The sequence below is a fragment of the Cylas formicarius genome, unplaced genomic scaffold, assembly GCF_029955315.1.
Source record: "Cylas formicarius isolate icCylForm1 unplaced genomic scaffold, icCylForm1.1 PGA_scaffold_1__22_contigs__length_36826433, whole genome shotgun sequence".
In the NCBI taxonomy this organism is placed as follows: Eukaryota; Metazoa; Arthropoda; class Insecta; order Coleoptera; family Brentidae; genus Cylas; species Cylas formicarius.
This window is the reverse complement of record NW_026844264.1, coordinates 23,686,745-23,714,526: the sequence shown is the minus strand read 5'-3', so window position 1 is coordinate 23,714,526 and position 27,782 is coordinate 23,686,745. Positions and strand designations below refer to the sequence as shown.

The 27,782-nt window shown below is 32.4% G+C and overlaps 2 protein-coding genes across 7 annotated transcripts; one reads left to right on the top strand and one right to left on the bottom strand.

The window, feature by feature from the left end:
• Positions 1 to 2,997: 2,997 nt before the first annotated feature.
• On the top strand, positions 2,998 to 26,732 carry LOC132696358 (venom dipeptidyl peptidase 4-like). 6 transcript variants are annotated; one of them, XR_009618022.1, is made up of 15 exons: positions 2,998 to 3,036; positions 12,109 to 12,232; positions 14,271 to 14,365; positions 15,230 to 15,304; positions 15,362 to 15,414; positions 15,519 to 15,712; positions 15,766 to 15,935; positions 15,990 to 16,217; positions 16,278 to 16,498; positions 17,359 to 17,581; positions 18,784 to 18,962; positions 20,928 to 21,122; positions 21,645 to 21,805; positions 22,344 to 22,504; positions 22,969 to 23,103. XR_009618022.1 is itself a non-coding variant. In XM_060661139.1 (15 exons), the coding sequence occupies exons 1-15, from the start codon at positions 3,016 to 3,018 to the stop codon at positions 26,587 to 26,589; spliced, it is 2,271 nt and encodes a 756-aa protein (XP_060517122.1). In that variant the 5' UTR covers positions 2,998 to 3,015; the 3' UTR covers positions 26,590 to 26,732. The 6 variants fall into 6 exon arrangements, 5 of the variants coding, with proteins under 5 accessions (XP_060517122.1, XP_060517123.1, XP_060517124.1 ...); XM_060661139.1 differs by lacking the exon at positions 22,344 to 22,504 and adding an exon at positions 26,470 to 26,732 and having other exon boundaries at positions 22,969 to 23,180; XM_060661140.1 differs by lacking the exon at positions 22,344 to 22,504 and adding an exon at positions 26,470 to 26,732 and having other exon boundaries at positions 3,002 to 3,036; positions 12,112 to 12,232; positions 22,969 to 23,180.
• LOC132696204 (aromatic-L-amino-acid decarboxylase-like) lies at positions 4,543 to 9,058 on the bottom strand. The gene is made up of 4 exons (XM_060660912.1): positions 8,979 to 9,058; positions 8,366 to 8,600; positions 7,413 to 7,532; positions 4,543 to 5,649 (listed from the first exon to the last, which is right to left on the bottom strand). The coding sequence occupies exons 1-4, from the start codon at positions 9,056 to 9,058 to the stop codon at positions 4,603 to 4,605; spliced, it is 1,482 nt and encodes a 493-aa protein (XP_060516895.1). The 3' UTR covers positions 4,543 to 4,602.
• Positions 26,733 to 27,782: the final 1,050 nt, after the last annotated feature.

The following is a 27,782-nucleotide window of genomic DNA, read 5'->3' as shown; positions in this document are numbered from 1 at the left end:
CTCGGCAGTTTTATTGGCAGGGTTGCTGAATAATATAAATCCTATCAAGTTGAATTCAATAAAGCCTTTTGTGCTTTATACGAGTTGACCACGATATTCCTTCTACAATTTGCAACAAGTTACTTACCGTCTTCGGTCTAGAATATTATTATAGAAGTGGAGTTTATTTACTTGATTTACAATAAGAAAAAATTCCCAAAAAGGCCTTACAAACGTAACCAATTAATTAAAGTCTGTTCATAGATATAAGAAAGTGACTAACTGTAAGAATGAAATATGGCCGAACAAGTCCGTACTTTGCTTAGAATGTAATTAATTAGGGTTTTGTTAGGAAAGATACTAAACAATATTTATTTATTTATGTACGTATTTATATTTAAATCTAAAATAAAATTGCAAATTATTTTTATTACCTACTTAAATTACTTAAAATTATTCACATAGTATATCAGTGTCACTATCGCTATCATCGCCTGTTCTAATTATTAAGTTCTATATTATTTGCAATATGGATATACGATTGTTCTGCTTTTTCTATAAGTTTGAGGACATTGGAGTTAACACGAGGAAAAACATTGTTACGGCGAATGGCAGATTTCAGTTGGTGCCAAACATGTTCAATGGGATTAAATATACAGTGGTAAGGTAAGGCCTCTAAACTGTATGCCCTAGATTTTTTGCGTAATTATCACAGACGTATTCCTGTTGTAGGTTCAAGCTTTGTAAAACCTCAATTAATTGCTTTTTGGTATAATCTTCGTGAAAATAAATGTCGTTATTATACATATAGTTTTGGATTGTTGCTTTTGTGTCACATGAGGAAGGAGTTATAGTCAACTGTCTACTGTGATAACTTGAATTGTCCATTACAATTACGCTTGCTTTTTGTCAATTTTTTTTAAATCTAAAACCCATGTGTTGAATACACTTCCATAAGGTATTACACACGAAATAAGAATGATTGCTAATAAACTTAAACTTAGTAGTATACCAAACCAAAGAATATTAAATACACGTAGGTATTTAATTATTTTTTATTACGGTCCACAATTTGACCTGAATTTAAATTCCGAAACTTTAGGTAATAGTCTTGTTGCATTGTATGTTAGTGACCACCCTTGGATAATCCCATTCAAAAGCAATTGGTCACTTTCTTATATCTATGAACACACCATACCTATTTTTTAAAATTATATTACTGACTTTGGAATTTTAGCATATGAAAAATTTGCACTGAAACATAATGAAGCCGAGAATGCGAGAAAAAAGAGAAGAAATAAAATGATGTTAATACTTTCTTAAGATAATGTTGATGGAATGTAAATATTATATCAAGTTTGTAAGTCGGTTATTAAAAACTTTTTTCCTTTCAACTAAAATTTTATTAATTTGCTGAGATTCCCAGGTTCTGTATGCTCTATTTACGTAGGTATCCTATATACGAGGTGTGGTCAAAAAGTAAGGTGACTTTTGATTTTTGGTTGGTTGGTATGTCCTAACATATGTTTACAGTTTGAGGCAGTTTGAATGTTTACTTTTTTTTGTGAAACAGAAGCGTTAGACTTTTTTTGTGCGATTTTCTAGTGAAAAAAAAATGGAACAAAGAATTGGCATAATTATTTGTGTAAAAAATAACAAACAGTGCTGCTGTAATGTTGACAACTGCATATGGTGAATCTACTTTGAGCAAAAAAAATGTTTATAAGTGGTACAAGGTGTTCCAAGATGTCCGAGAACACGCCGATGGCCAACCTCGCTCTGGACGCCCCAGCACATCAATAATTGCTGAATGCGTTGAAGAAGTGAAACAAATGGTGTTGAAAAATAGTCTAATCACTATTAGAGAAGTGGCCGAAGACGTCGGCATCTCTATTGGCTCGTGCCATGCAAGTTTTTCCGAAGTTTGAAATGTGTAGCAGCAAAATTTGTTCCGAAACTGCTTAATTTTGAAGAAGGAGCTGTTAAACGACATCAATGATGATTCTAATATGCTTAAAAAGGTGAGGAATCATGGGTATATGGTTATGAAGTCGAAACCAAAGCTCAGTCGTTCCAATGGAAGAACCCAGATTCGCTAATACCGAAAAAAGAACTTCAAGTTCGATGAAATATGAAAGTTTTGCTTACTGTTTTCTTTGATTATTGATATAAAGAGTCCTTATCACAAGGTCGTACGTTGAATAAAGAGTATTACCTTGAAATCGTGCGCCGTTTGTGAAAAGCAACATGAAGAAAACGTCCGGAATTGTGTGAAAACATTTCATGGATTTTGCATCACGATAATGCACCCTGATGACACATCGTTGCTTGTGTCTACTTATTGGCCAAAAACAAAACCGTAAGCAAGCCTCAGACTCTATATTCACCGGATATGGCCCGCTGAGACTTTATCCTGTAGCTATACCAGAAAACGCCCAACAGAAGTGCTTTGAGGATTGGCACATTATTATTTCTGGGGGAGGATTACTTTGAAGGGCACAACATTAATTTTAATTAATAAATAAGTACTGTTTGATAAAGCTTAAAAGTTACCTTACTTTTTAAACACACCTCGTATACATATTTTCTCTTGGTTGGTGTCGATCGAAAACGAAGGTCATAACTCTCCATGTCTATTACAGAAAAGAATTAATTTTCTTTTATAATTATTTAAAACCTAATAATTAATGAAAGCATAAAAAAATCCCGCTAGTAAAGAATAGGGATGGCATTAAAATAACATCCACTTTCCTTATACGCAACAAAAAAGGATATAATTGTCCACCCACCTTGGAGTTATTAAAATCAGGAAGTAATAAAATAATGAGATTGTGAATTCCATTTTCCGTTTTTAAAGTTCAACATCGATATGTGAATAGCGGATAATGCAAATATTTACTTGAGGTTCTTAAAAAGTTCAGGGCTGTTGAGAATTCGAAGGATATTGACGATCACGAAAAAAATACGCGCCAATCTGCTGATTTACAACATACGTTTTAAGATTGTCTGTGTGTTCGTTTTAGAGGTGCAGTGACGATGAGTTACAAGCTAGTCGCAGTAAGTATTATTTTTCTTTGGTTTGAGAGCGAAGGAAAAGTTAATTTTACGTTTTATAAAACAGTCAGACTACGCAATGGAAAGGTTCATACTATTAGCCCCAAAAATACACAAAAGCAAAAAAGTCCGAATTTAATTGATTAATATTTATTGTTATTTATTTGTTCATCGATTTTTAACCGTGTGGTTATTTGTAAAGTGTTCAGCATTGGTATCTCCTAAACGCTAATTGGTAAGCCTATGATCGACCCAAATTTAATGTTGTATGTTTTTAGAATTTGAAAAGGAATAATAATTTAAGTCCATTCTGAAAAACCAATATTTTTTTTCTCTAATAGCTTTTATATTTACTTTTTGATTACGATTTTGTTTTTATTAAAAATATTTTCTAGGCCCACACAAAGGTCGGTTTCCAAAAGGCTACACTTAATTTTTTAGACAGATTTTTCTGGTATAATTTTTCTACATGGAAAGATTTTTACGTAAACATTGTTTTGTAAAAATTGTTTTTTTTTGTCAAACAAACTTCAGCAGACTCATGTCGAACTTGCAGGTAACCTTCTTCTGGTTTTTCCCCGAGTGGGATATTGACTCTCGTTGACGTTTCTTTAAATATACTGCTGGCTTCTTCAGAGCGCGGTTTGAAACACTTTAAACAGCGCTCTGCTTTGCGAGATAGAGTCAGAATTTATTTTATTTATTTTAATTTCACATTCTAACCTGTGCTATACTTCATTTTTTTTTAAAAAACAGCGATCTCCATACAATTTACTCGTTTTTTCTTTAAATATTGTATGGAACCTGGGAAATTTTGGCAAATACTGTCACGTAAACACTGAAAACTGTAGAATTGACGAACTGTCTGCGGCCATATTTTATAAACGCCGCAAGGTCTCAACATTTTTTTGATGTTCGCTTCAAAAGTCATCAGCATAGTTAAGACCTGTATATACCTAGTAGCTGGATGGTTTTTCCCAAAGGATTAATAATATAATTAAAATATATAATAAGAGAGAGGGGAAGGTCGCGTACACTGTTACGAATGCCATCTATTATTTGTGTCCAAGTACTAAAGTACTGTCATGGCGGTTTAAAGTAATGCGCCATACTGAAAATACTACAGTAGCTTGTAACAGATAACAGCACTTTATTTATATTTTAATAAAAAAAAATTAAACCTATTTCGAGAATTGTTTTTTTCACATTTTACCTTTTAAACTTTAAATTGAATTGAACCGTACGTCCCGCGCATTTTCCGTTTTCACGATTGGACACAATCACCGGAGGCTTTGAAACTCGTGTACGCTTCTTAATATTGCCAATAATGGAATACTTCTCTTCTATCTTATACTCTTTGGTTTTGCCTAAAATGGTAATGAGGAACAACGGTACGTTTTCAATGGAAATCAGGTACTAAGAAAGCAATTATCTCAAGATTTAAAAGTTTATTGAAAACTATCACACTTAAGTGATGTAGATTATTTAAAATAGTGATTTGACGAAAGGATGACAATGATCAATGGAAACCAATATTTTTGTATGTATCACAAGAACTGTGCATATAAGTTAAAGTCTTTGGTATTTTGCGTCCTCCTGGTAGCTTGATCCCTTATATTCCGGATCATGTTCGCTGCAATCTTTCATCACTTCTGTGGTTTGGGATGTTATTTCCTTCCATGTGGTGTTGATGTCTTCGAGCTCCGTTATTCTGCTACAAACGACGAACCTAAACAACAGCTCATCTTGATAATAATAAGGCATAATATAAATTTTGCTTCTAGATTTAATTCTTTCGAGCACTTTCTTCGTTAGCGTTTCGCCGCCCAATAATTTGAAGCACACTACTCCCAAACTCGATATTATGATCTGAAACCGTTCGTCTGATTTGACTAAATGTTCCAGATGTTTCGCCAAAGCGACTTGATGTCTCACGTGTTTCTGTATTCCTTCTATACCATAAGACCTAATGACGAACCATAATTTTAGCGATCTAAATCTTCTACAATCCGGTATTTGCCAGTGCTCTAATTCAGGCAATTGGTGTGATTCCCCTAGAGTAGGTTTAATTTTGAAAGCATCTTCAACTTCGCTACAATTCTTAAACCACATCGCTGAACAATCTGCGTTTACCAGCATCCATTTGTGTGGATTAAAATTGAACGTGTCTACGTATTCAATACCTTTGATTATATAGCGGTACTCGGGACAGGCGAGGGCGGTACCAGCATACGCTGCATCCACGTGTAGCCACAGTCGTTCTTCCCTGCATATTTCACCGATTTCTTCGAGATTGTCAAACGCGCATGTGCCTGTCGTCCCCAAAGTGGCCACCACCGCAAACGGAATGAATCCATCATTTTTATCCTTTTGTATCGTCTCTAATAGAACTTTGCCGCGAAGACTTCCGGCCGGGTCCGTCTGTATCAGTCGCATTTTTATCGACGCTAGAAGTCCGGATTTTTCTACCGACGAGTTGGATTCCCGGGATGTGTAGGCGACCAATTTACCTCTGATTTCCCATTCCTTTAGTTCGGTTCCCGCCTGTTGAAGCTGTTTCAGTTTTCGGTGTTTGGCAGCTAGAATTCCAACCAGAGTTGAATCACTCGCTGCGTTCTGAAATTACGATAAAAATTCGCTATCAGTTTTGGTCTATGCTCAATGCCAAATGATTTTTTCTTTTTAACTCTTGCGTGTCCAATAAGTTTTCCAGATATTTTTGCAAAATTGTATCTCGCACTAGAAGCCAATTTTTGATTTCTGATTATTAATATTTATTGTGTTCTCTGTACAAATTTTCATAAGTAGGCGGATCGAAAAACTGGATGGAATTGGATGATTTTTAAAACTGAATTTATAACTGAGATGGTGTGTTTAAATAATATTTTTAGTTATAAATCGACTTGAAGTACATTTTAAGTAAATTTTAAAATAATCATGCACTCGGAATAATTTATTACAGTTTTAGGATGGTATCAATTCTTTAACCTTCCGGTTAACAAAATTTAGGTGGAGAACCACTCTTTTAAGGCTTCGATTTGAACAAAGATTTATCGGTTAGAAGCAAAAGTTGCGAAATCATTCTACCGACAAATTTTCTCCCGCATCAAAGTTTCTCACTTATGAACATTTTCGTTGACAGAAGTACGAAATATTAGCTTATTAGTGCAATCAGAAATTCAAATGAACCGCCGGGTACAGTGGACTATTATGTAAATCTAATATCAATACTTAATAAAATAAATAATCTGTTCGAATTACTACAATTTTCTGTATTTACAAATTTAAAGATGTTTCAAAAAGTACTACTGATTAGTTTGATTTTAAAGATATTAAACCGAATTTCAATGTCATTCCGCTATTTAGTTTTGGTTAGTTTGTTATTCGCGTGTCCATTTATGTTATTCAACAGGTTTTACAATTACTTATAAATAACTTAACAAGCAAACAAGAATAATAGTCGAATTTCATTAAAAAAAAATCTGCTTTAAATATATTCCATTCACTTTGTTCTTCCATTGCGTAATATAAACTCGCACCCTTTAAACATGAATGTCGTTCGGATCGATTAAGAGAAGTAAGTTACGATCTACCCTTCAAACTATTCAAATGCCATAAATATACAAGAAAAGTTATGACCTGAGATCTGCTACACATTATTATCATTAATTTATGTTTTATTTTAGCAAAATGAATAAACATTTTTGTACAAAAATATCCAACTTTGACCAGCTTTTATGCACTTCTGAACTGTTCATTTAGTAGAGGATTTCTAAACAATTAGTAATAATATATTGTTTACAAAGAATGCACGAAAAGCATTGTTGTATGAATATCTCAAATAACTTGAACGACAAGCGTACGGTTAGAAAGTTAAATTATTTTAGCCCATGCTTAAAGGTTTTTATTTTATTTAACTGTATTTGTTTAAAAAAAATGATTTTTTTTCATTATTGCTACTTTACTATCTATTTTGGTATTAAGCTTGTTAGCATTTTCCTGTTAAATACAATTCCAATTTTACACACCCAAGAAATTCAACTCCATAAACTTCATAAACCACTTTAGCATCATCGACAGATGATATAAACAACGCTATAAACGCTGTTTAATTAAAATTATATGCGCAAACTGTTTCAGTAGCCACCGGCCATTTCTCGAAAACTACTGGACTTGGAACTTTAAGACAGACGAACTGCAATTTTTCCTTGCAGATTTAATCTACTTTCCGATTAGGATAACAAAAATATACCGAATGTATGTATTTATTTACTTGCAATTTGGGACACAAAATGTTACCAAATTTGTTCGTAAAATCCTGGTTCCAAATAGGGAGATGAATGGCAATATATCATGTTTTTGGAAATCACTATATTTACCTGGATTACACCTCCCCCTGGTCCTTCGGCCATATTTTGAAAATATTCTGGCAATCCAAGAATTTTCGCCAGCCAGTCCATTACTCTCGTCTCTAATTCGACACATGCTGGGTTAGATTCCTAAAAAAAACAGCGAGCATGAATAAATCTGCGATGTAGCTTATACTTGATAAATAAATTTCAAAAATGATTCGCCTAAAATAGCCGATGACAAAAATATGTATAAAATTTGGAGACAATACCAAAGAAAGAATTTTCTAAATGAAAAGAGTTGAAATTTTCAGCTGTTGATAGTTGCCTGATATCATTTTTGAAAAAAAACGTATTTTACTACTACATACATAGAGACCTTGAACTTTCGAAACGAACGAAACAATGTTGAGAAGAGATATTTAATATGCGCGTGCCCAGTCATTTCAAGACTTGCCTTCAACCAATTTCACATCTTTCAACCAAGACATCGTCGCGTTCAATCAATATGGCCGCCAATACGTCGTCAATCAGACAATTTCAGTTTAGATATGACATTTTTCGGCAGACTATTTTGTCAAAATATGCCCAGAATCTAATTAATTTTTAGGAAAAAATAAGCTAGGTAAGTAAAGATCGCACTATATGGCACTATAAATGTAGATTAGTGTCCTATGTTATGACTTAGGAAATATATATTTTCATGAGTCCCAAAAAAAAAAAATTAATAAAACTACTTCAAGCGTTGATCCATTACAACACTGCTATATATATTAGATTATTGCACATAACATTTTTACAAAATTTCTCCATATCCCAATTAACAAATAAAATAAAAGAACACTTGCGGATTTGACCATTACAAGAAAAATATAAGATACAAGCTTTGTGCCTTAATGATGGATACGTACTAGAATGTTTAATGTTTATTTTAAATGTTTGAGCAGCTGTTTGAACTTTGAACTCTTGAAAATTTAACTTACCCAGTTAGTAGTGAGGGTTCCCAAGCCAGCAATGAAAAGCTCTCCAATAATGCCAGGGTATGAATTTGCAGTGGGAAAAAATGCGTGGAAATATGGAGAGTGCCAATGTGTTAAGCCTGGGACGATGATCTTATCTATATCGTTGAGAATATTGTGCCAGTTTTCCGGTTCGTTTGGCGCATTTTTCGGCAACGCTTGGCTGAGGTAACCTGGTTCGACATTTGATAGCACAGGTCTACAAAAAACATTTTAACTTTTACTTTTACCTATAGCTTACAAAGTGTTTCTTAATTGGAATATCTATATTAAACAATTTTATAAAAATGAAAACATTTTTGATCAAATTGTTAATGAAAATAGAACATACAATTAGCAAAAACAAATTATGTAATCTCAGGGAAACGTGATATTTGTCTAATTAAACTTCGTTCCACTGTGCGATAATGAAAAGTGAAATTATTACGTGATGTAAATACTTGTTGAAGTTCAAGGAAAGTGTGTTACTATTATTATTAATATTATGGGATATGAACTGAATGGTGGGTTAGATGGTGCGTGTCATAGTAACGATATATATCGAAACATGAATGATTCGGGATTCAATACTACTTGCCTGTCTCTTATATTTTCAAAATAGTCCGCGAGATAATCTATTGACGCATTCGCGAACTCTTTAAACTCCTGAACGTTCATCGCACTGGTGTACCGCGTTAACTGAAATAATTTTTAAAGATTTCTTCACATCATTTCTTCATAACTTAAAAAAACCTACTTTCACCTTCCATGGTAAATTACTGCGATTATATGAGACGCGCCATCGGCAACAATGACCGTCATAAATGCTGACCGCGATTTTTTAAAAAAATAAATCTGAATTTTAATTGTTTCCACCAAGGTGGTCCGAGACTCGTTTTACTGGTCTATCTGAAGTGCATTTAATTTTCAAAATTATTTCACAATATGACCAGACAAATTATAGATACATTAGATAATTCTAACTGTATATACTATTACGGTTTTAAAAGATTCCGGCCTAACAGAGAGAGCATTTTATATTATGTTATTGTTTACTAATATATGGGCAGGGTGGATCAAAAGTTTGACAAAGTCCTCTAATAAATGTAGTGAATGTAATACATTGGGGGTGTATTAAATCAAATAATAGACATTTCAATTATAGAATGTATTTCACCAAAGCGTGACCATACAAAACCATATATTTTAAATGCAACACTCCATATATTTTTGCGTATTACGATATATGTTATATATTTCTTTAATTATAATGCCAGGTTCCCAGGAAAAAAAAAAGAAAATACCAAAGAGAACATGTTTTCTTCTTTGTTGTTGGTTGTTCTTTCAGTCTGACACAAGGCGCTTTCCCAATTTCACGAATTTAAGGAGATTTTCCAATGTGAACACGCTATATCTAACTATTTTCTTGTATGCAGCTTTTACTGCTCTGCCAATTGGAAGGAGTTAAATCAATTTAAGTTTACATGTGGTATTTTTGTTAATCATACACATTAACTTGTCTCTATTTAGTGAGAACTCATTATAAAATTAATTGGTGCAATAGTTTAAAGTAAACGATTGAATACCTTGCTTACTTAAGAATACGTTTTTGTTACTAGTAAAGTAATTATATAATAAAAATATAATATATATAATAAATAAAATGAAAATTAAACAAATTGTATATGTTTTTAGAATGTTTCTCTTCTCATTTTATGGAACACTGATTAAAACATTTTTTTTAAATATTGCATAAACACCTGTATGTATATGTAGCGTTATATCAATATTTAAATGCAAAGATGTTAGTTTTGCATAGTTAATGGTAAGATTTTAGGAGTGAAAAATGTCCCAAGTGATAAGAAAAATAATTTTCTTACAGGCTGAAGAAAAAAGTTCGAAAGCTATAATTTTCTTAATACCCGTTACATAATATGCACATCAACGGGTTAAAATATATAAAGTTAATTTTTATTGTATTTCATTTAAATTTCATCAAGCAGAGCTCTCTATGTTGCTTAATGTGTACTAAACAGTACTGGTTTCGATATTTTATATGCGTTTCGGGGGATGGTGTACTAGATGGCGCAAGTTGTTTTCTTAGAGATCGCGTTATTATATATCATAAACTCATTTTTATGGGGATGCGTTCAAAAATGTGAAAGTATGTTATACACGTAATGCATAAAATTTTATTAATCTTAATGTGTAACACACGTGATCACAAGTTACCTGTTCTGAAATAAATGCTTTACTTAAAAAATACATTTTTTAAAATAATTTTGGAATAAGTTTATTGGACATGGGTACAAACAAATTAAATTAAAAGTGAATAGTGAAATTTAACTTACCAAATGAAAATATGGAGAAAATAAAAAATATCTACCGCAGATTTTGTAGTAAATAGGCAAATTATATCGCAAAATATCATGTTCTAAATAATTTAACTTAAAAAAACGGTCGTAAACTCTATTTACAACGATGGGTGGATTAATACAAATTGTATTTGTAATTACCATTATAAAATATAGTCGATACATTTCAACAATTGAAATTCCAAATTCATTTTAATAGATTCTAATGTATGTATAGGCGGTCTGTTTCCATTGACCATGTACCACTTGCTTTTTTATCGTTTAATTTCAGTGCTTTATTTGCTATCAGTACCTACAATAAGGCATATTTAGTTATCATTAACCGTTGTAATCTGGGATTTTTCTGGATTAAAGTTCCATAAAAGTTTTACCGGATGATTTGTAATAAAATGTTCGCCAAATCTGTGAATGTCTAGTGCGATTTTGTTTTACATAACGTAAAACATATTTGTTAATGTTTATAGTGTGATTGCATACGCTGGAACAATGTCGTGGCAAACGGTAAGCTTTACGATTATTTAAAAATTGTAAACCAAGGACGTCAGTAAATAAGGCCGATCACCATTGTAGAGTATATTAAAATGAATATTAGCGTAGACATAGTTGTAAATAAAAATTATAATTTGCGAAATTTATGTATTTATTAAATAAACAACGTGTTTTATTTTTTCGAAACTTGAGTGCCATCAAATCGAATTTTATTTGGGGTATTTATTTACTCAGGATTGAGTTTAATTCAAGTTCAATTAATTAATGTGGTTATAGCAGGTAGTTTAAGATTTTGGGATTTAATGCGGAAGTAAATTAACAGCTCGTAGTGAAAGTTTGAGACGAAGAAATTTACAATCAATTGGACTGTGGTTATCGTTTAAAACTAAGAACCCGCCAAGTTCATTTTTAGTTCTTCTTTTTCTGTTCGGGTAAATATCATATTACCGTTTTAACGAAATGTTTCGACCCACTGTGCACTATGTAAGTAATCATTTCGATTTTGTAGACACGTATATTGTTTCACTTTTAGTGCTGTTGTATCATTCAGCTTTAAAGTATTGAAAGAAAATTTACAAATACAAAATATTAATAACACTCAAATTAAAAATGTCAATTAAAGCAAGATATAAAGATATATTATAAGTGGTAATGACAATAATGATCGATTAATAACAATGGATAAGTTTTGTAAATTAATAAAGGAAAAATAAAGAGAAATATAATCAGAATGAAAATGGATCTAACTATAGGTAGCCGACTATGTGGTATTTGTGTTATTTTAAATCGGATTACATTTATTTTACTAGTTATGCTTAAATTGCACTTTGCTGCCGTTTTTGATCTATCATCAGGCATTTTTAGCAGATTGTATCATTCCTCTTCATTGCGCAGCAAGGTAACGCGCAGTTAGAGACTCCGTTTACCCTAGATGAATATTTTAGCGGGACTTTTTCCAGTTCTACGTGGAACGGAACATGGCTGACAGGTAAAATGTTATTCTGGTATCATATCGGAACTTTGGTTCTAGTTTTTAATAAAAAACAAAAACAAGATATAAGTTTAGTACTGGGTGCCTGATTCTAATTTAACACCTCATCTACAGGGTTTATCCTGAAGTATATATAAAAGTTCCAGGAATTGTTCCTATACAGTCTTACCTATGTCCCTGGCAAATTAAACTAATGAATAGAGAAAATTTATCCATCAATATCGAACGCAATTAGTTACCAATTTCAGGAAAATAATCGAATATGTCATGACAAAAAAAAAAGACAAACAAATTGACAAAGAACATAATATAATAATAATAAATTATTTCATTATTGTGTATTCTTCTTAAAATATTCCCGAGCTGGCCATACTTTTTTTTGTAAAGTAGTTAGAATTAGTTAAATTGCTATATACTTTTCCCAATTGGTGTAGAGAGCGTATGAAACTGGTGATTGGATTTCTTATCCCTCACTTAGAGCAATCCTACGGTTAAAAAAATCCTTTCAATTCTTTTCACAATAAATTGGTTGATTATTATTACAAAAAGTTTGACAATTAATTCATATTGGAAGTTAACCTCAATATCTGCAACAGTGGATTAATTAGAAGTGGGAAATTTAAACAGCAAAGCAGTTTTAAATAGGATATTATCTGGAAGAAATAGAAGATTTTGATTAAAACATAGGTTGTTCTATATAAAAAATACAAACTTTTAAATTTTTCTTTGCTTCTCCAAGTTTTATTTAATATTACAGGAAATGTTGATTGTTCAGGTCAATCGCTACAATTTTTGGGTTTGTCATATTTTTAGCATGATTTATGATAAACCTTGTCACTTACTTATTTCAACTTGTCATTTGTTTTTATTTTTATTTCTTATCTATCTATATCTATCTATCTTTTTATATATATATATATATATATATATATATATATATATATATATATATATATATATATATATATATATATATATATATATATATATATATATATATATATATATATATATATATATATATATATATATATATATATATATATATATATATATATATATATATATATATATATATATATTCTCACGTATTGATTCACGGATGGAAAAATGTGATGACACTATATTCCGGGATATCATCCGTTCGCTCGTTGAACTCCGACTGGAATCCTGCATCCAACTGGAATCCTGCAAATCCTGCATCCGACTGGAATCCTGCAGACGTTTCGCCAAAATCTCACTTGGCATCTTCAATGCTCGCGCTCCACACTGAGTGTTCGAAATGTTTTCGGAGCGCGAGCATTGAAGATGCCAAGTGAGATTTTGGCGAAACGTCTGCAGGATTCCAGTCGGATGCAGGATGCCAGTCGGAGTTCAACGAGCGAACGGATGATATCCCGGAATATAGTGTCATCATATATATATATATATATATATATATATATATATATATATATATATATATATATATATATATATATATATATATATATATATATATATATATATATATATATATATATATATATATATATATATATATATATATCAATACCAATATAAACAAGTCGACCGTCGTTTTATTATAGACAACCGTTTGTTTGTGCCTGTTTTTAGCTTGTTTTACCTACTGATTATCTTTATTTTGTTTTTATACAAATATTATACCAACAAAATTTTTAAAATAATTTTTTGTACCCGCTCCTTTTTCCGAAAATGGAAAAATGTAAGAAATAGGAAATCTCCTCTCTTTTTTTATAACATTTTTGGAGCTCTAAAAATATTCTTTTTTTTTGTAAGATCCTAAAATCGGTTTTTAAAAATATCTCGATATTTCTTCGAATACTATTGAGAATTTCAGCATATTTCGTGTGTATTTCGAGCAATATCGGGGGAGTTTGAAAAACTGTTGGTAATTCCTTTTTTGTTTATAATTTTGAGGAATCATTTTCAAAAAAGGTGGTTTGCCCCTCGACTGAAGCCTGACCTGCTATAAAAATTACGTTGTCTCGGTGTAAAGAGTATTTTGTTTTAGATTCCACATTTGTGTATGCAGATAGAAGCGGAAATTATTTACTATACGATATGTTCACTAAGAAGTCCGACGTTTTCTTAGAATCAGCTACTTTGGTAGGTATCAGATGTATAAGAATGACTTTAAATAATTCGCACAATGCGTTGTTTTACAAAATATGATAAATCGATGCTAGAAAAATATCACATTAAAACGAAGAAGTTTGTTGAAAGTTCAGAGAATTAATTATGCTCAAGACACTACAGCTATGTGTGATATTGATATCGATGACATTCCTTGCTGTTAGCTTTTCACTGGAGATTTCGACTGAACCCGATTTCAAATAATTAAATCTAACTTTAAGACAATATTTTCTTGTATCTAGTGTATATGCTCTGATGCTAACAATACGTAATTTCAAATTTTCAGTAATCGTAGAGTTTAAGACTTTTTACAAAACTTCTGGATGTCTCCTGCGTCGGTTTTGCCAACAAGATGATTGGGGAAACGTCAGCAAGTTCGACTCAGCAAAAACCGACGCAGGAAGAATCCAGAAGTTTTGTAAAAAGAATTACAGTAGCTTGTGGAAGTTTCTTAAAAAAAAAGTAGAGTTTAAGCTTTTAGTCGATAAAAAGTATAGTAATTTTGTCTTTTTTCACTCCTACAAGAGCCAATACATCGTTAATAAGGCTTAATTCTTCCCTTTGGATATCATCCATGAAAAACTAAATAGAATATATTTTATGAACGCGAAACTCTTGACACAATTTTTGTGGCATTTGTTCTTTGTGTAAGGGTAGATGGACGAAAACTAAAAATATAAATATGCGACTTTAAAAACACTATATTATTGCTTAGTTTGGTTGCACCAGATATTCAGATATTAGCATCAGATTGTTGGAACGAAACAGTTGCAACATTTACATTTCTTCAACGACTTTTTAATTTATTAGAACGCAATTGATGATTAATATTTCTAGGCAAACTATTCCCCTGCGGTGATTTCGATTTCCAAAGACATGCAGTACATTTTAGTTCGGTACAATGTAACCTCGGTAAATATAGTATATTTCATAGTCTAAAACTAAATTTTCAAAAATCATCGTTTGTAGATATTCCGCCATTCCACGACCGCATCCTACGCCCTTTACGATAAAACTTCTAAGTAAGTGTAAATAGAGCAACGCTACGACCAACTGCAGAAATCTTTGTTTCCTAAAAATAATTGCACCAATGTGACTAAAAGTTTTTATATTGCACATTTTTTAGTGAGTTTTACGAAGTTCATAATCGAAGTGCTCTTCAACTCGCTAAATTCGATAGCAACGGCCATGGATTTGCGTACGTATTTGAAAATAGTATTTACTACGTGTCCACACCGAGCGACATCAATGAACCTACCCTCGTGGCAAAAGGTGTGCCTGGGGTTATCTATTATGGTGTACCCGATTGGGTCTATGAAGGTTTGGAATCGCCGGTATCTGTTTTCAAAATTGCATAAGATTGCAGTTTTTAGAGGAGGTTTTGGGAAGCGGTTCTGCTATGTGGTTCTCACCAGACGGAACGAAGATAGCCTACGCTATGTTTAATGACACAAATGTAGCAGATTTTTCCTATTTCGTTTATGGAAAGCCAGGAGTGTTAAGCGACCAGTATCCTACGATAGCCACCATTAAATATCCCAAGGTGCTAAAGTATAGTTATTTCCACTATTTGTTTACAGAATTCATTTTTAAATAGGTCGGAACGCCAAATCCGGTGGTACAAACCTACGTCTACGACACAAGCAGCAAAATCAGCACCAAATTTGACCTCATAAGCACTATAGAAAACGGCGAAAGTAACAACGATTATGTACTCTACGATTTAAGTTGGGTGTCTGCATCTGAAGTAGCCATGATCTCAACCAACAGAATACAAAACGAATCTGTGATAATTAGGTGTAAGTTAGACGGCTCTTGCGCAGAGGTAAAGTTACTCCCCGTTAGAGTGGTTTCATGTTCTTCAGTTTGGTTCTTCCCGTTTCAGGAGACCTCCTATCAGCAAAAAAATGGTTGGCTACGACCAAAAATTCCTAAATACAGCGCCGACGGCACAAGAAGGCTCGAAATTTTGCCCCAACCTGAAGGAGATGATTACTTCGACCACCTGGTTTCAACCAACGTAGGAAATAATAATCAAATTAGATTAACTCACGGACATAGAGTTGTCACTGTTATTTACGGGTGGGATGAAGTTAGCGGGTTAATGTGAGTACTATCCCTAATTTTAAAGACAAATAAAAGTAGATTTTGAAACTTAAAAACCTATTTTTTGTGAATATATTTTCTTATAGTATATTTGCGTTAACCGTTACAAAAATTTTGTTCAATGCTCACGATTTTACTTCTCTATTGCCGAAAACGTGTTGTAGTTTAATTACACTAAGATAGCAATAAGTGGCGCATTCTAATTAACACTCGAAAGCTTTGAACAATGTTTAAGGACTATTCGCAAAAGTGTCTATTATCCTTAAAATTCTGATTTTTTTACAATATCCTTAAATTATTTTGAATCTTCACCCCCAGTTAATGTGAGATAATCATTCTAAAAACAATATACCGGATCGGCCAAAACTATGATGATTTATGAAATACTGATCTCAATTTGTTTTTACTGTTTCAAGCGGCTAACAACAGCCTTTATATACGGATATCTCTCTCCAAATTAATTTTATAATTTTCCACACGTACTTCGAAGGATGGTCCACAAATTTTGTTTATTTGTTTCCAGTATTCTGCAGCAGGCATATCCATCGATGTTACTTGAACGAATTGAATGAAATTTAAATGAAATAAATATTGCAGGCATCCATCTAATATATATATATATATATATATATATATATATATATATATATATATATATATATATATATATATATATATATATATATATATATACAAACAAATTTTAACGGTTAACGTAAATAGGCTATAAAAAATATATTCACAAAAAAATTAGAGAACACTCTCTAAAACGAAGAAATCTCATAAACTTTCAACAGCTCCTTTTCTAACAAAAGTGAAATGGAAAATTTTAAAAACAGACTGAAGACGATTTTTTTTAGATATTATGGTGGATCTGCAAACGACACTCCCTCTCAGCAACATATCTACGTCGTTGACATAGCGAATATCTCAGAAGACAAATGTCTGACTTGTAGTATGGTGGTCGACGGTGAAAACTGCAAGTACGCATCTGCAGCATTTAGTACCCAATTTTCATCTATTGTCAAAGTGTGTCGAGGGCCTCATCCAATTTATGTCACTATAGAGAGTCTGAAGCAGGCTGTAAGTAATGACCAATAGTTTTCTCTTCACTAATTGGAATAATTTAGGTAACTTACTTAACAAATTTAGATAGGCTAGAGTAATGAATTCGAAGAAATTTAACATATATAAATTTTTAATATTTTTACTCTCATAAAGACAAAACACACTTTCTTGGCTATTGAATCAGCACTGATAGATTAGACTAATGAACTAAATTAAGTTCATTCTAAACCGCAAGATGAACCGAATCAATTTTCGAAGTATAGTGTGTGTTAGTCCAAAATTTTATTTCTTGAAATGGATTACTTAAATGTGGTTTGCAACAACGTTTCATGTTATATCCAATATATGATTTATTTAAAACAGTTGAAAATGTATATTATGTTGAAACGTTTCAAGTTCAAAAATTCCTCCATTGTGTGGAAACAATAAGGAAGGAAGAATTCTGTTAATTTATTTTTAAAAGTTGTTGAGGCATTTTCCTCCCTAAGCTCCCTAGAATTTGTTATACAAATTTAGTTCCAACTAGATGTAACTGTTGCAAGTTTAATCTCCAATAGTCACAATACGTTATCAAGTATGACACACCTAAAATGTCAGGACACAAAATCAGTTTTTGATTGGACATAAAACATACACAGGCAAAAGGAATTGCATTGCAAAACGTTGAAAAGATCGCGACCAGTCCATTTACAGTCCAGGTCCAAGAAAATGGCAATTTCTTAAGTATTCAGGTTAAATTTAAGTGACGACTTAAAAAACGATTATTGAAATCGAACTGCATATTGTTTTTGATTTCATATATTGACGATAAAGGGCGTGCATGCAATTCATTTATCATGCATCATTAATTTCAGACTTATTGCAGAATCGGATATTTTTTTTATGTTGTAGTATGAAACAAACTACGACTTTTTTTCACATAATGCATCATTTTTTGTTGCTCTTTAAAAAATCGGATTTTTGGAACATTTTGAAAAAAAGTAAAATTAATTTTACTTAACTAAAAATTTTATAAAGGAAATTACGATTACGAGAAATGCCATTTATTTCTAATCTTAATTACAGATGTAGCTATCAGATCAAAGGTAGTTAATATGACTGGAAACGTATTCAATAAAATTGGCGTCACCACATAGCTTATGCTGAATACTTTTCCCCAAGAAAAATTGAGGTTATTTTTCTCTCGTATTACTTACGACGCGCATTTTTCTTTTCAGGAAACCGAGACAATAATTTGGCAAAATAACGCGGCCGTTCGTGAACGACTGGCCGCGAAACTGCGACCAACAATACAAGATTTAAGGGTGCTAGTCGATGGCAAGTTTACGGTGAGGGTGAGAATGCTGCTTCCGCCAAATCTAGACGTAAAACTTAAACATCCAGCTCTTGTTTTGGTGTAAGTAGACTAAGGACCCGTATTCCATAAAGGCAAAATATCATTCCACTTTTCACAAAACTTCTGCGTCGGTTTTTGTAGATCAAACTTGTTGATGTTTCGCTAATCATCCTGTTGGCTTCTTCAGAGCTTGACTTAAACTGGCTCGTATTTTACTCTGTACATGCTTATATATTGTTTGAGGGGGCGGAACTAAATTAGGGGCATAAACACCGTCTCGGATGACTAATTCCCTTATTGGTGACAGGTAACGACCTGAGTTTCGGTTGAGATTGTTAGGTTGCTTATAGATTTCTATAGACTCTTGGATTTGTCGTTGGTAGAAGAATTGATTGCATGCAAGAATTTAAGTTTTGTAGAAGAAAATTTTATCTCCGGTTCGGTTTCGTTATTGTGGTCGGCAATTGCTGATGAGTTTATTTGTCTTAGTCTTAAGACTCTTGCATGTTCTTTGAGCCAAGTTGATATTTTTCGTCGGGTGTCTCCAATGTATTCTTTGCCGTATTGTGTCTTTGACGGATCGAAGATGTTAGGAGTTTTTTAGACAAGTGGTAAATCTGGTTTTGACGTGGTATTTCTATATAACTTTTGATATGTGGTGCGTAATGGCGAAACGTCAGCAAGTTTGATTCAACAAAAACCGATCCAGGAGGAATCCAGAAGTTTTGTGAAATGTATTACAGTAGCCTGTGGAAGTTTATTTGAAGAATTGTCAATCCGTTTGGACTATTACATAATTTTAGCACATAGTTCAAATGGAAGAATGTTCAAAAGATAAAACAATGTATTGCAAATGTGTTTCGTGTATTTTATATTAAGAAATATTAAAAAACAATATTTTACAAAATTTTAGTAGACGTTCTTCACATTTATTTTTCGTCGGCCTGGTAGCAGCAGCCTGACTTGTAAGCTTTCACTTGATAATACCACACTTTGTTAAGTCCATCCAAAATTTTTCCTTCATTTATATTTCTTACATGCAATATATTTTAAATAACTGCTTTAGCTCAAAAACTTCCTAGAAATTAATTGCCTGATAAACCTGTAGTCTAGGCATAAGGCTAGCTTCTTGGTGCGCAATGATACCATGTGTGGTATTTTTGGAATGCTGGTTAAGTTAAATTTAAAGTAAACAAATAATACACAGGGCGTTCTATGTAACACCTGTGTCAGTTTTAATAAATCGACCTCGCTGACATTTCACCAATCACCCTGTTGGCTTCTTCAGAGGTTAACTGAAATTGGATAGCATTGTAGTCCGTAACTGCTAATACACTGTTCGAGGGGGGGCGGAGCTAAAGGAGGGTATGAACAATGTTTCGGGTGAATGCGTTCTCCTATTGGTGAAAGGTGAAAGGCAAGACGTCAGCAATTCCGACTTATCAACAACCGACGCATATTGTTTTCAATTTTTTACAAAAATTGGTAAGGAGAATAATCAGTTAGCTTATTATAAAACCGGGTGTCCTATTTAAAAAAGAAGACAATCTCAACCAACCGCAACCAAAACCGTTGACCAGTCATCAATGCTTTGCTCTGTTCTGTTTTGGTTGGTCTATCCCGAATCTAATTATTAGGAGCATAATATTACTATTTTTAATTTACTACAAAATTACTTTTACTATTTCTATTACTATTTACCAAAGACTTTGTGTATAAAACGGTATCATTAAGGTTGACGTATCAGCTGTATTTTAAAAACTACAGGTATTTATTTTCATTTAGAAAAAAAGTGAACACCCTGCTTTTGCGTAAATTTGTGCGCCGAGATAGACAGGCCACCCTATATAGCAGGAACGCATTTCACGGACAAATATATCAGGTCAATTTTACTGCAATCAAGAAAATAATGAATAATTTTGCAACACCGGTAATACTGTGGCCCTTTGAAAGTTGTAGTTTATGTTTTACGGTGATCATAGCAGCTGATAGCAGTATTAATTTCCTATTTACGTCCGTTGTTAGCTACGCTGGTCCAAACTCCAATAGAATTGACGACTCGTTTTCAAGTGGGGTTGAAAACTACTTCGTCACGAATCGACGCTACATTTACATTTACATCGATGGAAGAGGTAGCGGTAGGGACGGACTCAACAAAATGCATCAAATCTATCGCAAGTTCGGCACTGTTGAGATTGAAGACCAAATTGCTGTAATGAAGTAAGCAATCCTATATAGCTACTAGATATATAGATGCCTTGCCTAATAGCGAAAAACAAGCACTTTTAAAGCCGGCAAAAAAAGTTGAGAAGATACGCTTCGCTCATTCATATTCTCAGATATTATTACATTTTCAAAAAAAATAAAGCAGATTAGTGTATGAAATTTAAGAAAATAAGATGAGGTGCATTATTTTTGAAATATTTACTGCAGCTATATTAGTTAATAGGGTTTCGGTACATAATATTCGGTTAGAATACCTGAGTTCTTTTCTCGCTTTGACCTGCTAATCAGTGGCCTTCAATTAGTCAATGGTTTTAGGTAAGCTACTATTTAACGAATAGCAACGTGTCAAATCCTGGTAACTTTGGGTTTAATTTTATAGAATAGATTTTTTAAGACTGTGATATACTCTTTACAGAAAATACAAATATTTAAAACATGAAAATAAAAAATAAAAGTCAATCGAATAAACTAACTGACTAAAAGTCACATAATAACCTTCTTCCATTCGATTTCTAGATACCTACAGCAAAACTGTCCATACATTGACGCGAGCAACACTGGTATATGGGGATGGAGTTATGGTGGATTCGCTTCTACCTGGGCCCTTATCAAAGATTACGAAGGCGTCTTCAAATTCGCTTTGGCGGTGGCACCAGTAACTAATTTCATTTATTACGGTAATAACGCTCACTAGTTTTAACAGCTCGACGAGTATCCTTTAAAAATAGACAAAAAAAGCCGTTATCTTTATAAATTTGTTTATTTAGACGGGAAGTGAAAGGGTATCTGTTATTGTTCATGGGTCATATTTCTATTGCAACTCAATGTGTGCAATATACATTGAGTTGAGCTCATGGACTCCTCATATTTTAAAAATTCTTCGATAAGCAAGATTTTATTTAGAACAGAACTGGATATACGGTCGCGCTCTTATCTTGTTCTTGATATAAATTAACAGCACCCCAAGCCCCTTGAGGTTGACCGAAAAATCTCGAATAGCTTAGTAAAGTTTACCAACCCATATACCGTTTTTACAACCTTTTATGGTTTTGGCTTCGGAATAACTGTTGCGGACTGTTGTATTTTAAGAGTAGGGAAATTGTTTTCAATTAAACTGTTAAATTAATTTATATTAGTGTGATTTTTATCAATCTTCATAAAACAGTCCCTACTGGTGGGGAACGAGTCCATTGACGAGTGATTATTTTGATGTAGAATGGATTATGCACCAAGTGGACTAATAATAATAGAAGAATCTCACCGATGAAACTCTGCACAAATCCGTCAGCTTTCAGCATTTGTATGCAAGAAGTACTGAAGTACGGTTCTTGAACGTCATTGTGGAATTGGGAGTTACAAAGAGAAACCCAAGCGAGGTAGACCTGCGGTTAGACCTTCATAAAAAATTATCAAAGTGAAATATTGGATTATGTCGTAAGAACTGTATATCGTCTGGTGAACTCTATTTGGAAGCCCAGCACATCCTCCCTCGGATAAGTTTTAGTTACTTTATTCAAAACAATAAAAAAAAGATCTGAATAGGCTTAACTGTGCCATAATAATGCTAAATCAGTTGTAGTGCAGTGTAATCTTGCCTAGTCGAAGTTTCCTTCAATTAATACATCAATTTGTTTATCTAAGTATAGGCTGTTAGTTAAAACTTTCAATCGAATTCAATTTTTTAAGAGGGAACATAAAAATCCTTAATTATCCCGCCGAATCAAAGTGATAAATGGTAACCATTGCACTGTTCGCATGCAACCCCGAATAAATAATCCGTTTTCGTTTAAGCGGTTACCTCAACTGTCCTCACAAATCTTAAGCGCATATTTTCCGACAGACACGATATACACGGAAAGGTACATGGGCCTGCCCACGAACGAAGACAATTTATTGGGTTACAACAACACCGACATAACTCGTTACGTAGAAGCCATGCGGGGTAAATTGTACTCCATTATTCACGGTAACGCTGACGATAACGTCCACTATCAACAGTCGATGCTGCTAGTAAAAGCCCTGGAATGGGCCGATATTCCCTTCGCGCAGCAGGTGGGTATTTAGCTGTAATTAGGTAACTATTACATACGCTAGAATGTCGATTTTACCACACTGGCCCATTAGATCGACCAAAGAGATTGCAGATATGTAAGGGCTGCATATTAGAAGCAAGTAGCCTTAATTTGGATTCAAATTTACGGTACTACCGTGGAGTAAAAATCTGTCCAAAGGTGCGTGCACTATAAATCATTTTCAATATTTACAATTATAAATCCAAAAATAAATAGATGTTATAATTATAATTATAAATATAGCCCGTTAAACCTCCTTATAAGAATCTGTTTTAGTATACTTTGTCTCAAAGTATATATTGTATTTCAGTTTTGTAGATAATGAATTTAGTGCATTTTGTAGCAAGCGGTTGTAATTCGTCTCGTTATCCATTGCAATGGCAACGGAATATTTTTTAAAAGATAATTTTGAAACTACTTTTTAAAAAAGTTCTGAATTCGTGATAATCTAAGCTCGAGTTCTTAATTTTCTTCATAGAGAAGACGAAGAAAGAAGAAGTTTGGAATGAATCTCTCTGACCCAAAGAGAATTATGGCGATGCTCTTTCCTTTAACTGAAGGTGCTTTTGTATGATAATTTTTACTGGAATCCTTTGGATACAGTATCATGTGAATCGAACCAAGTTTCATCTAGGTAAATTATATATGTGTGTTTTCAGATCTACGCTTTTTCTATCTACAAATGCGCAATCTATGCATATATTAGTTTCACCTTCTTCGAGCTTAGTTTTCAGTTTATACAAAGTATCTGGTTTTGATAAGGGTAACATATTTTCCTTCTTTTCATATCTAGCCTATTGATGTGTAGAAGAGGATATTGAAAATCACTGTTTTTTTCTTTTATTCAATAATTCACTGGTTGCAACAGCCTCTATCTAAAAATTGAACTGGGGAGGCCTTTATTTGATGAAAATCAATTTATCAAAATAAATAAGAATTAAAAGTTCAGATAAAGACACGGTATTGTCGAAACAATTGTCATGTCAAAATATATAATTTCGTGAAAATCTGAACTTTTAGTTCTTATTGATTTTTTCTCTATCTAAGATCCTCTACTGCTACTATAAATAATTTATGGCTGGTTTCGTTTACACAGTAACAATTAGGATGAAGTTCGTAATTACTTTTTAGTGGGGTTTCTGTCAAACACCAAGACAACACACTCTACCTATCATGTAAAAACTGAAACGAGAAATAAATAATTAAATAACCTGACCCAGGAATCATCGGCTTAAGTTGCCAGACATTATTTATTTGATCATTCTCCTGCCAATTTTAGCTAAGCGGTTAAAAAAAATTAAATGCAGATACATTACATAAACAGCTGTAATAGTATAGTAAAAAATAAACAATAAATCTCTAGTTAATCACGTCATAATTGCTTGAGGGTGTACAGGGTGTTCATTTTTTTTTCTTAGTTTGTAAAAATAGTTTTCGTATACTTACAACATATATTTTTTCATTTAATCTACCACAGGTATATTCAGTTCCTATATAATCTATTTTTTTATAATAACACTTTTGCCGAGCAAGTGTGTAATGCAGAATTACTATTGTTTGTATATAGTCTGGCAAATAGAACGGTTTGATTGATTGTTTTATATTAGTTATATTTTCACAGCCAACGACAGAGTTTACTAGTAGGGTTATGTATAAACTTTTTATATAAAACTTAATAAAAACAAATGATCCTCGTAGAGATTAAACAAATTGGAAAACCCTCTACATTTTTGCTCGGGATTAAACTTTTTTGTACGCAGATTTCAAAAATATATAATTTTTTGATATTTACAATTTTCCGGAAAACATTGGTGATATTCACGTCGAACTTGCGATACATTTTCGTTCATTGTTTTTGATAATACATATCATAAATTAGTCGTGACGCTATTAATGTCAGGGTGCCATTAAAACTTACAAATTGTGACAATAAGATGGTTACTACCTAATTCTATTTTTGAATAATAAACTCAAGTTATTTCAGCCATAGCAGAGACCAATAAACTATATATTTTCGAAATCAGGTTAAAAAGGTCTTAAGTAAAAATATAGAGGTAGTTCTATTTAAAAAAATTTAAAGGTGTTGTTACTGGTATGTTTAGAAGATAATAAAGGAAAAATTATACAACTTTTATGTAAACAGTTTTTGCTCATCCCCTTTAATAAACTCTGTAGGTGACTGACAAATTATAAATGAAAACCGCGTACATCAATAATTAACAGTTAATCGCTCCTTCAGAAAAAGGAACTTGATCTTTTTCCTGGTAATCTTGTCTCCGCTAGAAATTTCGGGTATTCTCCAATTCTCCAATTCTCCAATATGAAGGATATAATGAAGCTATGTGATTTTTGTGTCATCAGTGACTGATATTTGTATTAGGTACTGCTGCTGCTGCTGTATTCTTTCTTTATTTAAGCAGCAAGCAGTGACAAATTCAAACTAATTCGAAAGCGTTAGTTACTTAGTTAATATTTTCTGCTTCATTGTTATTGATTACCTCATTGGGTATTGTAAATAAAACGATTTTTCAAATTAATTCAATGTAACCACGGTCAAAGTTTATGCCAATATAATATAGGCATCCCTACCGCAACTGTCCGTGACGTTTACTAATACAAACCATTTTTTTTAATACCTCTTAAAATTTTGTTGAGTTTCACTTACTTACATTTTGTAAGTTCGGTGACGAAATAGTCATGCGGGCGTTATTGCGCTTTCAAAATAGATAAAACGTAACAACAACAAAGATAGTGTAACGCGATCTAAATAAACTGAAACGAGCAATTACAAAATACCAGCGAGGATAATTTTCAAAAAACGTTTTCAGTATTTTAGTTTGTTTATAAATATGATACTTGGTTAACCATTATCTACCCAAAAAAGTTTTTGAGTGTTATTCTGCATAGTGGTGTGAACCTGCATTTGAACATCTTAATCCTAGAAGGGAGAAGTTCTATCAATTGTTCTATATGCTATGTAACTTATACATTTCCTTTAACTGAGAATGTGATTCAGTGAAAAGTTTGCTTTATTTACTGGATCAAATTACAACATTAAGTGAAAACGTCAAGACTTTTCCTTTCTATGGTCAAATTACTATTATTAATATACGGCGGATGTTTAACCGTAGTTTTGGTTCGATGCGCTTGTGGTTACTACTACAATTGACGTGCAGATGTTTTTCTTTTTATAATATTTATTTAGAATGCGGTTGTTTGGGTTCGAATAAAATTTTAAGTCGCTCATTTTCTATTTATTTTGGTTTCAGAGCTATCCAGACGAGAATCATTCATTAGGCAATGTATATCGGCACCTGTATCACAGCTTGGATAAGTTTTTCGCCAAAGGCTTCTCACCGCTCTCTCCCAGGTTTGCGATTTGGAGATAAGTTGCAGTCTCTTAATGTTAACACAGTATTAATAATTTTATGTAAATAACCTTGTTGTAAAATATGTACATACAAGTTTTGATATCTGTTACCGAACGAAGAAACACTCGCAAACAAAACAATGCCTGCATGAATAAAATTAATTTGACAAATTATAGTCATTTAATTTTGAATTTACGCCTTTCGAGTAATTTTTCCACGGCTCTACTACACGATTTCAAGCTTTTAATTAAATTGCTTTCTGGTCGTAATTGTTGTCTCTTGGTCGTCGGATTAATTGCTCCTTGAGAACATCGCGTCACATTTGTTTGAATAAGCGAAAATATTGGTCCAGGGTATACACTATTTAAACAAAATTTACTATTAGAATTTTGTTTAATTTCGAGTTTCGCACAAAATTCATTTTATGTTCATTTTTTCAGGTCTGGATTGCAACATTAGGATTTTTATATACCTTAACATATATATCCAATATTTATAAAATTTACGGTAAAAGTTTCTACAAGAATTTACACAAAATAGTAGAGACACCCAAATATATAGGGAGAGTCGCAAAAATAATTCGATTATTTGTTTAGCACCATCATTGGACATTATAACCCTTGTTAGAATCATAGGATATGATTTTTGATGATCCAAAGTTCAAAATTTTTATTTACATCTCTAGAACTGCATCCGATCCAAACGCAAAAGGAACGTTGTGTCATAAGCGAATGTTTTATTGGAGTTTGATTTATTGTCTTGTTAAATTAAAATGCACATTAGTCAAAAGTTATTTCAATTTACGAATGTTTATAATGGGCATAAAAATGGATACAATGTTTGCCACTAAATATTTTCAATTGTTTATTTGTTTTAAAACAATATAAACCAAAATATAACAAATTTTGTAAGTTATTTATTACAATAAGAGTTGGAGAGTGAAACAGAAAATATTTAGGACATCTCTGTCTTATTTTTAAATAGTTTGAAAAATAAATATCTTAAAATTATAGTGATAAAATATTATATTATTGAATTGTATATTTATTTATTGTAGAGATTTTCATTTACTGCTCCAGTATCTTGTGTGGCAGGTTACCTTTGATCGATGAAATTTTGTTACCCTCAGATTCAAATTGAAAGAAGTACATTACCGAGAAGTAGCCAATATGCGATCTTAAGTATTAATGTGGTATATATGATAAATACAA

Excerpts from the sequence above, each read along its gene's own strand:
- LOC132696358 (XM_060661139.1), top strand. The coding sequence starts at position 3,016 with ATGAGTTACAAGCTAGTCGCA. Across the intron at positions 15,713-15,765 it reads ACCCGATTGGGTCTATGAAG|AGGAGGTTTTGGGAAGCGGT; the intron begins GTTTGGAATCGC and ends TGCAGTTTTTAG. Across the intron at positions 18,963-20,927 it reads CATCCAGCTCTTGTTTTGGT|CTACGCTGGTCCAAACTCCA; the intron begins GTAAGTAGACTA and ends GTCCGTTGTTAG.
- LOC132696204 (XM_060660912.1), bottom strand. The coding sequence starts at position 9,058 with ATGAACGTTCAGGAGTTTAAAGAGTTCGCGAATGCGTCAATAGATTAT. Across the intron at positions 7,533-8,365 it reads GAACCCTCACTACTAACTGG|GAATCTAACCCAGCATGTGT; the intron begins GTAAGTTAAATT and ends TGTTTTTTTTAG. Across the intron at positions 5,650-7,412 it reads CAGGGGGAGGTGTAATCCAG|AACGCAGCGAGTGATTCAAC; the intron begins GTAAATATAGTG and ends TCGTAATTTCAG.